At 43.8% G+C, this 10,458-nt stretch overlaps 1 protein-coding gene across 1 annotated transcript in view; it reads left to right on the forward strand.

Annotated features, from left to right (window-relative positions):
• Window positions 1–10,458, forward strand: part of dnah3 (dynein axonemal heavy chain 3) — a 52,464-nt gene that overhangs the window by 40,537 nt on the left and 1,469 nt on the right. Inside the window, exons 57-69 of the mRNA XM_022239879.2 lie at window positions 478–639; window positions 983–1,143; window positions 1,848–2,005; window positions 4,109–4,678; window positions 5,186–5,292; window positions 5,610–5,753; window positions 6,701–6,864; window positions 6,958–7,111; window positions 7,345–7,473; window positions 7,566–7,831; window positions 8,260–8,348; window positions 9,010–9,131; window positions 9,696–9,993. Coding sequence (XP_022095571.1) covers window positions 478–639; window positions 983–1,143; window positions 1,848–2,005; window positions 4,109–4,678; window positions 5,186–5,292; window positions 5,610–5,753; window positions 6,701–6,864; window positions 6,958–7,111; window positions 7,345–7,473; window positions 7,566–7,831; window positions 8,260–8,348; window positions 9,010–9,131; window positions 9,696–9,992 — 2,523 coding nt within the window. The 3' untranslated portion in view covers window position 9,993. The remainder of the gene's footprint in view (window positions 1–477; window positions 640–982; window positions 1,144–1,847; window positions 2,006–4,108; window positions 4,679–5,185; window positions 5,293–5,609; window positions 5,754–6,700; window positions 6,865–6,957; window positions 7,112–7,344; window positions 7,474–7,565; window positions 7,832–8,259; window positions 8,349–9,009; window positions 9,132–9,695; window positions 9,994–10,458) is intronic.

Here is a 10,458-nt window from a genome sequence, read left to right on the forward strand (position 1 = left end):
TAGGCCAAAACAGCAGGTTTTCAACCTAAATGCTATTTGGTGTTTACTTCATGGGAATGGTCCTGGACTGATTCTAATAGATTTGCATAAAGTTACTTATCAATTGTGACGGGGCCCTGGAGTCACTGTATTGTGGAGCAACTTGACGTACAAATTGGCTAAAGCACAGGAAAAAATTGGCTTAGCAAAAGCCAATGTGGTGTTTCATTCGATTTCTGCTGAATTAGAATCTTGCTAAGCACACAAAGACATCCAATGGTACACATTTGACTAATGATATTTGCTGATCTTGGCGAAACAGGAACATTTTCAAAACTTGTTTCCATACTTTACTGTCATTCGAGACAACCTTATGGAGGCATTTTAGTGTTTTTTTCGTCATGTTGTAATTTCTTGTTCATATGCAGCGTATGAACTGTAGTGTTTCAGTTGTCTCGTGCTTTCTCGTTACCTCTCGTTTGTCGTTCCGTTGCGCAGGAAATTGCCTCAGCAACCGAGAAGGAGATTGACGAGACCAGGAACGGTTACAAGCCCGTAGCCATTCACTCGGCCACACTCTTCTTCTGTATCTCTGACTTGGCCAACATTGAGCCCATGTACCAGTACTCTCTGACGTGGTTCATCAACTTGTACCTGCAGGTGGGTTGACTGTTGCTGCTGTCATTAATGACAGTGACAGTGGCAGTTAGGATGACCGTGGCATTGATGGTAATAGTGCTGATGCCAATGTTAGAAATCAAGTGAAGCCAACTGCTTGATTAGTTGCTTGCCGCACTACCTTGATATGCTGTACTGTGCACAGCATTCGTGAAAGCAGAAAAATTGCTGGTTTGATAGAATTCCCTGAAGATTACTTTTGCCGAAGTCAGGGTTACATGCTCTTGAATAATTTTTGGGATAGATACAAGTTTTTGTAATTTTGGCACATTTCCTACACTTTCTGATATCAATCTTATGCATAACTGTTCCCTCATGTCTACAGTCTATTCAAAACAGCAAGAAGTCTTCTGTACTGGAGGAGAGAATAGAAAACTTGAATGACCACTTCACTGACAGCATCTATAGGAATGTCTGTCGCTCACTCTTTGAGAAGGATAAACTTCTCTTCTCCTTCATCTTGTGCATTGGCATCATGAAGAGCAGGTCAGTTGCAATATCAGTCACTCCAACCCAGCTTACCCTAGTCCTTACCCGACCTTACCTAACTGAGCCCGGCCCTTACCCGATCCAATCCATCACAGCTTGGTCCAACCCAACTCAATCCCTCCCTAATCCAGCCCAGTTTGGCTCCTCCCAACTCTGCCGAACCCTTAACCTTTTCCAATCCAACTGTACCCGAGGCAAAAGACTGCAGATATATTTGAGAAAGATTCTGCATGGCTTGACTCATCAGTTCCATAAGTTGTGCAGCTTCTTTTAAAACATTTCTGTAGTCGTTCTCATTTTTTACATTATAGCATTTTCAATTGTCTTTGTTTTTCACAATTAATGACAGACAAGATGGCAGGGGTGTACTTTTGCAGGGATTTTCTGGATTTGGGGATTTTTGATCCCAAAATACTGGATTTTCATGGTCATTTTAGTATTCGGGTGTTGCTTCTGTCTTTCACTTTGTCAACCCAAGTGCAAAATTCACATTGTAATCATGACCATTCTAGTAGGGACTCTAGCCGTTGCTATTCAAAGTCCCTGAGAGTTGTGATACTTTATTCCTGCCATTGTGACAACCCCATTTCCAAATGTTTCATGGATTTTTCTTTGCCCTCCACTCTCGGTCTGAAAGAGGGGCTTACAGTAGTGTGTAGACTATCCTTGGCTCATCCAGTTTCCCTACGTCTCTCCATCAGAGGCACTATTGACGATGAAGAGTGGAGGTTCCTGCTGACAGGTGGAGTTGCTCTGGATAATCCCTTCCCCAATCCCTGCTCGGAGTGGCTGAGCGACAAGGCCTGGGCTGAGATTGTGCGCTCCTCCAACTTGGCCACCTTGAACGGATTCAAAGAGCGTAAGTTCAAAGAGAGAGTGGCATCACAACGAGATTAGCAAATGGCTCAAGCAAGCGTGCCGGCACCGGAAAGAATTGTACTTGTGAACATGGGCGTTGCAAGGGAGGGCCTGCCCCCCTCATGAAAAACGTCAAAATCCAACATGAAAAAAAAATGGAACACTGATGGAAGAAAGGGATAAAAATCACCAGTTTGCTTGAAAATACATCAGTATTGAGTATCAACCCTCTCCATGGTTTGTGGTTTGTCAATTTGCTGCCCATTAATGCTTTGCACCCTCCCTGGAAAAATTCTTATAACACAAATGCTTATTTTCTGATTTTGAGGAAGTGTTGTCATGCGCAGGTCATGCTGAAGGGAAATGATCATTGTGATCAAATGGGTTTCAGGCCTTGCACTAACTTTTTTTCCTGGCTAGCCCACTGGGCTAGTTCAATGGATATTTTACTAGTCCCATTTAGAGTTTTACTAGCTCGTTTACACAAAAATTTTAAAAACCTAAAATTTGTTATCAGCTTACCAATGCAGAATTTGACATTTCAGAAAATAAAAGGCTGATGGTATAAATAAATAGAGAGGCATGTCTGTTACTTGAGTCACTGGTCACAGAGCCGGGATCAAAATTATCTCTTTGCTCCGTCCTTCCTCTCATTAGGGTTGCTTACGTTTGGCAAAATTGCCACTTTTTGCTTACTTTCTGACCTCCGCACGTGCACGGTGAACTAGAGAAAACTTTGTCCAATCAGAACGCAGCGTTGTGTATACTTTTTATCAAACTCTTTCAAGGACTCTTGCAATGCCCAGTATAGCTAACTGTGGTCAGTTAAGGTCAGAAAAATTGATAAGGCCCCCCCAAAAATACTTCTGGTTTCAGTTTCCTGACTGAAGTTTTCGGTGCGACCCTAAAATTTTTATCAGCAAGTTAGAAAAACAAATTTACAAAATTAAAAAAACTTAGAAATTAATGCCAATTTTTTTTTGTCTTCACAAAACACCTCTCAACAACCCTTTCTCGTGTTAAAACACTTGTTTCTATATGTTTTCCTACTTCATTTGCAAATTTTGTAAAGAAACTTCTGTCATTTTTACGAGTTTCGTTTCGCTGTCCCAGTAGTGAAATTTTGTGCGCAAAGCTCAATGCATGAAAGCAAAGCTGTGCTGCTTCCCACCACGCCGCGCCCATGCAAAAGAACGCGTGATGGAAATGTGCTGACCAGTCTTTACGTCTCGGCCGTGAGTCGATCAAAACTACATCGGTGTGGTACATGCATGCAGCCATACAGCTGCAGGTTGAAAAAACATTGATGTTGCAAGAGGATTCGTTCAAGTTAATTCACAGAACTTGGCCTCTTGTTTATGTATTTATTTCTGTGCTCACAAGTTCCTGCCACGGCACGCGGTTTATCGCCTGCCAGTCTGGGTGCATCATGGATGCTCTTATGCGATACACGGACATTGCTGGCTAGTTTGCTATCGTGATTACCTAATTAGCATTGTGTGATTTGTCCGTAATTCTTGTGATTTGTCAACTGCAGAAATTTTTACTTATATCAAGATGTGTTTTTATCACTGTTTGAGACAATTTTTGAAAGCTTCCAGCCCCATTCAGGCTATTACATCAGCACAAAAACATTGACCAAACAAAATTCCGACCTACCGATACTATTTTTGAGAGGCATGTAGTCAGAAGCAGAAGTGGCCTAAACAGTTAATAAGAATAGCGTGCACGTGCGGTATCACGCTGTACCATGTGCTACGCTATACCAGTACTACAATGCACCAGTCTACTCTGTGCATGGCATTCACGGTCACGTTTCGCGAGCATCACGTTTCAAAAACACAAGTAAAAGCACATCCACAACGACTCAGTTTTTGCGATCTTGTATTTATTATCACGAAAAGCAATATATATTTTGATCCAAGTTTTAACAGGTAGGCTTATTCTGAATTGTTCACTAGCCCAACAGCCAACCAAGGACCCAAGTTTAGGTAGCCCGGAGCATTTTTCACTAGAATTTGTACAGCCCCTAGTACTATTTCGAGGCCAGGGTTTATAGAAGCAACAGTTAATGAGGTTTATATGTCCATTTGATCACTACCAGATTTTGAAGAGAACCATGCAACATGGAAGCAAGTCTATGACTCGGCCACCCCTCATGAGCTGAAATACCCTGTGCCCTTTGACACGACTGGCGGCCTAGCCCGCATGATCATCTTGCGCTGCTTACGGCCGGACAAGCTAGTGCCCGCCGTCCAGGACTACATCGTGGACAACATGGGGCGCAGCTACATCGAACCGCCCACCTTTGACCTGGCGGGTAGCTTCGCTGACTCCCACTGCTGTGCCCCCTTGATATTCGTCCTGTCGCCCGGCGCTGACCCCATGGCTGGCCTGCTCAAGTTTGCCGAGGACCGGGGCTTTGGAGGCAGCCGCATTCAGACTATCTCCCTAGGCCAAGGCCAGGGCCCCATTGCCACCAAGATGATCGAGGATGCCCTGCGGCAGGGCACCTGGGTGGTGCTTCAGAATTGCCACCTGGCCTCCAGCTGGATGCCCAAGTTGGAGAAGATCTGTGAGGAGGTGATCGTGCCCGAGGCTACCCACAAGGAATTCCGGCTGTGGCTGACCAGCTATGCATCGGACGACTTCCCTGTCTCCATCCTACAGAATGGTGAGAATTCAGTATAATCGTCATATTAAAAGGTAGTATAATTCCAGAGCATAAATTGGACTGCAGTTGCAAAGTGTTGTATATTCTAGTTGGAGCTAAAAAGCAGGAGCTTAGTTGGTTTTTACCCAGAACATTCTTCTTGGGTTCTCTACCCACCTCTAAAACTGCAACTTTTTCTCATTTTTCTTTTCTCTGAAGGTTTTCCTTAGGCTTGCGAATGCCTAGGACACCTCTTGAGGAATCCTTTCATCACTAGAAATAGTTAACTAATATTAGTAATGATATTAACATTGGGGCTTGTCAAATAAGATCCAAGAAGCAAAATCTAGGAATGTAACTCTTTCAACTGTCATTAAACACCTGTTCTCTTTCTCTCAGTTGATTGATTGATTGTAAGGCAGAGAGGGTTATGATAGAGTATAATTTGTGTTTACATTTTAACGCAGACACTTCAACCTTCAGCAATTACTCTAACCTTCATATTTCATGTTTGTTATTTGTTTGCAGGTGTCAAAATGACAAATGAGCCACCCAAGGGATTACGTGCCAACCTGCTTCGCTCCTACCTCAACGACCCGATATCAGACCCCGAGTTCTTTGACAGCTGCAACAAGGTATGCCTGTCCTCCAGGTCTGCAGAACGCCCGGTTTGTCATTAATTGGAGCCCCTGATGTGGCACACTTCGAGCCTTTTTTCCCCCAACCAGTGTTGAGACACTTCTTTGGATCAGTATACTCCAGATTTTGGAACAGGGATATTCCGACCTCACCGTAGTTCTACTACTTGAACAAAATGAGGTCAAAAGGCAGGGTTTTAGAAGAGAAAAACCACATTGCTCCCTATTGGGCAGTGTGGCTTAACAGATGCAATCATTGCTAAGAGGTTTATAAAATAACACCATCCTCTCTTGTTTACGTTCTTCGTACACAGCCCCAAATTTGGCGGAGGCTGCTCTTCGGCCTGTGCTTCTTCCACGCTCTCATGCAAGAGCGGCGAAAGTTTGGCCCACTGGGCTGGAACATCCCTTACGAGTTCAACGAGTCCGATCTCAGGATCAGCATGAAGCAACTATTGGTAAGGTCACCAAGACAAACGTGTATGCAATTCTGAAATGGAAATCATTCAGTAAAGCTGTCAGTGCTGTCGTCTTTGGAGTGAATTGCTACATAAGCTCACTGATATACGTCATATAGAGACATTGGTAATAACGTTGAATTTACAGATACGGTAAGATACTGTGTGCCTGAACCACTTACTGTCAGGGAGCCCAGTTTGGGAGACTTTATATGCATTAATGAGGTGCCCGAAATCGAACAAAATAGCTGGGCCATGTAGCAAAACAAATGACCGAGCTGCTGGGAATTTTCAACATTTTTTTCAGTTGTCAATAGCGGAGGAAATTTGTCATTTTTTGGACGGATTATATCACTGTTTGTGGCATTCAGCACGAGCAGATTACCAACAGGGACAAAAGCACTCCAGCGCTCCACTGATGAGCATTACAATACCACTGCATGCTAATCTGGCCCCTATTGAAAAGACATCAGCAGTGCACTGTGCGGGTTTGGGGAACAAAAGAAAATTACACCGCACAATCTGGGCTCTCTTTACAAGGCGGCAGGCGTGGCTGAAATACTTGGGCATCAATAGATGTTGTCTTTCAGATTAGAGTAGCCACCAGACAGTCATTCGTGTGGGCATAAACGTCCAGTGAATGTAGTTATGAATTTCTTAAGAATTTTTGAAAACAGAAAAAAATGAAAAATGACCCAGCCCAGCAGAATCAACATGGATATATGGGCCCGGCATAAGCTCACTGATATACGTCATATAGAGACATTGGTAATAACGTTGAATTTACAGATACGGTAAGATACTGAAAAGTAAATTTCACTTCCCGAAGTTCTCCCTACTAGAAAAGGTCTTTGATGTGTATCACTTTCCTCTTGCTTTTTATTTTTTTTATACATTGCAAAAGTGGTTTTATTCCAACATGAGCTGTCTTTGTCACCGTTTCCCAGATGTTCTTGAATGACTATGACGATGTCCCCTTTGATGCTCTGACCTACCTGACTGGTGAATGTAACTACGGAGGCCGTGTCACCGACGACAAGGACAGACGTCTGCTGACGTCACTCCTGTCAAAGTTCTACAATGACAGGATCTTGGAGGAGGACAAATTCCCGTAAGAACAGCTTTTCTACTAAAATTAAGTGATTTTCAGAAGTTTGATACAATTTTAGGTTCTCCTGACACCCTTTTGTTTTTTATGTCACAGATTTTCGGACAGCGGTGACTACTTCTGTCCAGCGGATGGTCCATACCAAGTCTACATTGACTACATCCGCAGCCTTCCCATCATCCCACATCCGGAGGTGTTTGGCCTCCACGAGAATGCTGACATCACCAAGGACAACCAGGAAACACAGCAGGTATGGTGTGCCCAACAGTGACAGATATCCATATCTCAAAGTTGACAACAGATTTTGACAAGATAGACAGCTTCTCTTTCTCATCATAGTCAGTTTATAATAACTCGGAACAGAGTCTGGTTGGTAGTTTGATCCCTGAAGCGTTTCAGGTTACAGAAATTTTGGCCTCGTATCTGTCCAACTTTAATTGCCTGCCAACCCTAGCTTTCTTGGTTTCCCCTTGTTCCTGACAGCTTTTTGATGGTATTCTGCTGACCTTACCACGACAATCAGGAGGCAGTGGTAAATCACCTCAGGAAATCATCGAGGACTTGGCTGTGGACATTCTGTCCAAACTCCCCTCAGATTACAACCTGGAATATGTGAGTACTCACACCATTAATTACCCACCATTAATCCCCTTTTTTGTGGTGGTTTTCTGATTCTTAATTGGTATGAAACTGGTTTGCCTCAGGTAATGGAGAAGTACCCCGTTGTGTACACGGAGTCCATGAACACCGTCTTGCGTCAGGAGCTGATTCGTTTCAACCGCCTGACGTCCGTCGTCCGTAGCTCCCTCCAGAACATCCAGAAGGCCATCAAGGGACTGGTGGTGATGTCGTCAGAATTGGAAGACGTGTTTGACAGCATGCTGGTGGGCAAAGTACCAGCCATGTGGGCTGCCAAGTCCTACCCGTCGCTCAAGCCACTAGGAGGTTACATCATCGATCTGTTGGCCAGGTGAGACACTTAAGCTCATCTGTCGCTAAACAGAGTTGGTTGGACGGCAAGGTCCTATCTTTTTAGTCGGCTGGCAAGATACAACCACAGTTGTGAACTACGCTACCTCAGTGGACAAGATATTGTCTTTCATTTTTGTTCTTGTAATATAACACTCTCTTATAGTCTTGGCACACATACTTCTTTCCAGGCATCAATTTTGATTAATTACCGAGAACGGAAAAAAAAACCCATAGTTTCCTTTGTTTATACATTATGGTTAATTAAATCGTACAAGTCCACAACTTTTTTTTCTCTCATGGATGTGATATTTTGAGAAGAGATGTCATTTCTGAACTACAGCAACAAGGCTGGTGATCGTTTGCTACCTTTGCAGTCCATTTTTTTTTTTTACCTTTTTGGTTTTTTTTTGTTTTTGTCATCATTAGGTTGAAGTTCCTCCAGGATTGGATTGATCATGGAGTTCCTAAATGCTTCTGGCTATCCGGCTTCTACTTCACCCAGTCTTTCCTCACTGGTGAGGATTATTCCATGCTCTTCATCCGGCTCCACAAACAAGGGGCCAGTATACTCCCTAGGGAGCTGAGATGGTTTCATGAATGTTCTGATGTTGTGAACCCAATGTACGGGGATAACAGCGATATGTGACCCGTCACAGCAAAATGAGAGTGAAGTCACATCCCGCTCGTTCTTATTTATTATTCTTATATTTCAAGGTCATATTAATGTGGAGGTCAATTTTTGGTTCTGGTAATATTTGGAAAGAGTAACCTGTCGCCTATTCAATTCCAAATATTTGGTGTGATCATATATTTAAAAAGACGCGTAGACGAGCTCTGGAAGCCCGTTTTGGACACGGCCTTTGGCAAAGCCACAAGCGATTCCAATGAACTTTGACACAAGCATTCGTTTGTCGTTATTCACCCTATTACTTGTGACTAGACTTGTATGAGGACTTGTGACGGGCTCACCCACAGCACTGATTTGAAAAATTACGGTCGTGTGATCAGTTTGCAGCTGAAACTCTGTACAAAATTACATTATAAATTATTCTAATGCAGCTAACATAGCAGGTTGGCATATACAAAAACCATACTTCAGATCGAAGGGTCTTTGTCTCACAGATCTATCAATACAGCCACGCGGCAGTGATCAAGCATTTTTCTTTGTCTCAACAGGAGTGAGTCAGAACTATGCTCGCAAGTACACCATACCCATTGACCACCTTGGCTTTGAATTTGAGGTGACTGGACACGAGGAGACGGTGGAAGAGAAAGCCGAGGACGGAGCGTACGTCTATGTAAGTCTGCCCTACCATGTGTTGCTGTCAACCTTCCGAGGTGCTGTGAGACCAGGTCTGATGACTTATTGAAGACTCGTCAAAAGGGGGAGGTCTTCCCCGTACAATCTGCATTACTAGCTAATGCTGTAGATCTCTGCCTTGCCAACGATGCCTCATTCCACATCACCAGTTGTTCAAACTGTTTTCTGCCGCACTTGCCATTTTTCCCCCAGAGCATCAATTGCAAAGGGCTAACTCGGATGGGACTTGAGCAACAACCTTGTCCCCGCTTAAGTCTTTAGCATACTTTTGTTTGTCTTCATCTTATCAGTGCTTTTGTAACAAGGTTCTGGTTGAAATGGTCATTTGGCTAGTCTCAACAACCTTCTTGAAATGAGAGCAGACTCTAGTGCCACTGCTTAAATTATTCTCAGATACTTATTAGTCTCAAATGTGCGACTGACTGACGTCGTCCATTATAGTGCATTATACTTCAGTGCTAAAAGTCGCTCCACATTTACTTTCCGAGCATTTGATCTTTGAAGACTGGTTGCTCATCATGTTCTCATACCATCATCCCAGGGTCTGTTCCTGGAGGGTGCTCGTTGGGATCGCTCCCTCATGCGACTCAATGAGTCCAACCCCAAGATCCTGTACGACACCATCCCAGTCACCTGGCTCAAGCCCGGGGTCAGGGCCAACTTCAAGGCCGTGCCCACCTACACCTGCCCGGTCTACAAGACCAGCGCCCGCCGTGGCACGCTCTCCACCACAGGCCACTCCACCAACTTCGTCATGATGCTGGAGCTGCCCTCCGACAAGCCCCAAGCCCACTGGATCAACCGCGGGGTAGCTTCGCTCTGCCAACTGGATGACTAGGGTAAGTCTGAAATATTAAGTGGTTTTTATGTCCGGACAGGGAAAGCTTATAACCCGAGTTTTGGATCATGGCGTGTTCACAGGTCGTTGAGAAACTATTGGATTGCTGAAGTTGACAGGGAAAATAAAGAGCTGATCCCTGACAAAAATTGAAATATTGGTGTCAATCTCTTGTTGCTTCTTGGACCACACCCATAGTAGTTTGGCAATGACTTTCAGATTCATGTAGGATATGAATTGGTCTGAAGTAGCAGAAACACACAGCGGATGAAACTTCTCATTACCATATCATGAATAATGTATTGAACATTGACTGTTTAGAATGGCACTTAGTGCTGATGGAAAGCCGATGCACCAAACTGAAGTATTTCTGGCTGCCCTTTTTTCACATTATTTCCGTTTAACGAAAGCTATGATCACTCACAAAATACCCTAATATCACTTTGGCCATGCGGACTGAGACAAC

This window comes from Acanthaster planci, linkage group LG07 (genome assembly GCF_054643075.1).
Source record: "Acanthaster planci isolate LZ-2023a linkage group LG07, COTS_SCS, whole genome shotgun sequence".
Taxonomy (NCBI): domain Eukaryota; kingdom Metazoa; phylum Echinodermata; class Asteroidea; order Valvatida; family Acanthasteridae; genus Acanthaster; species Acanthaster planci.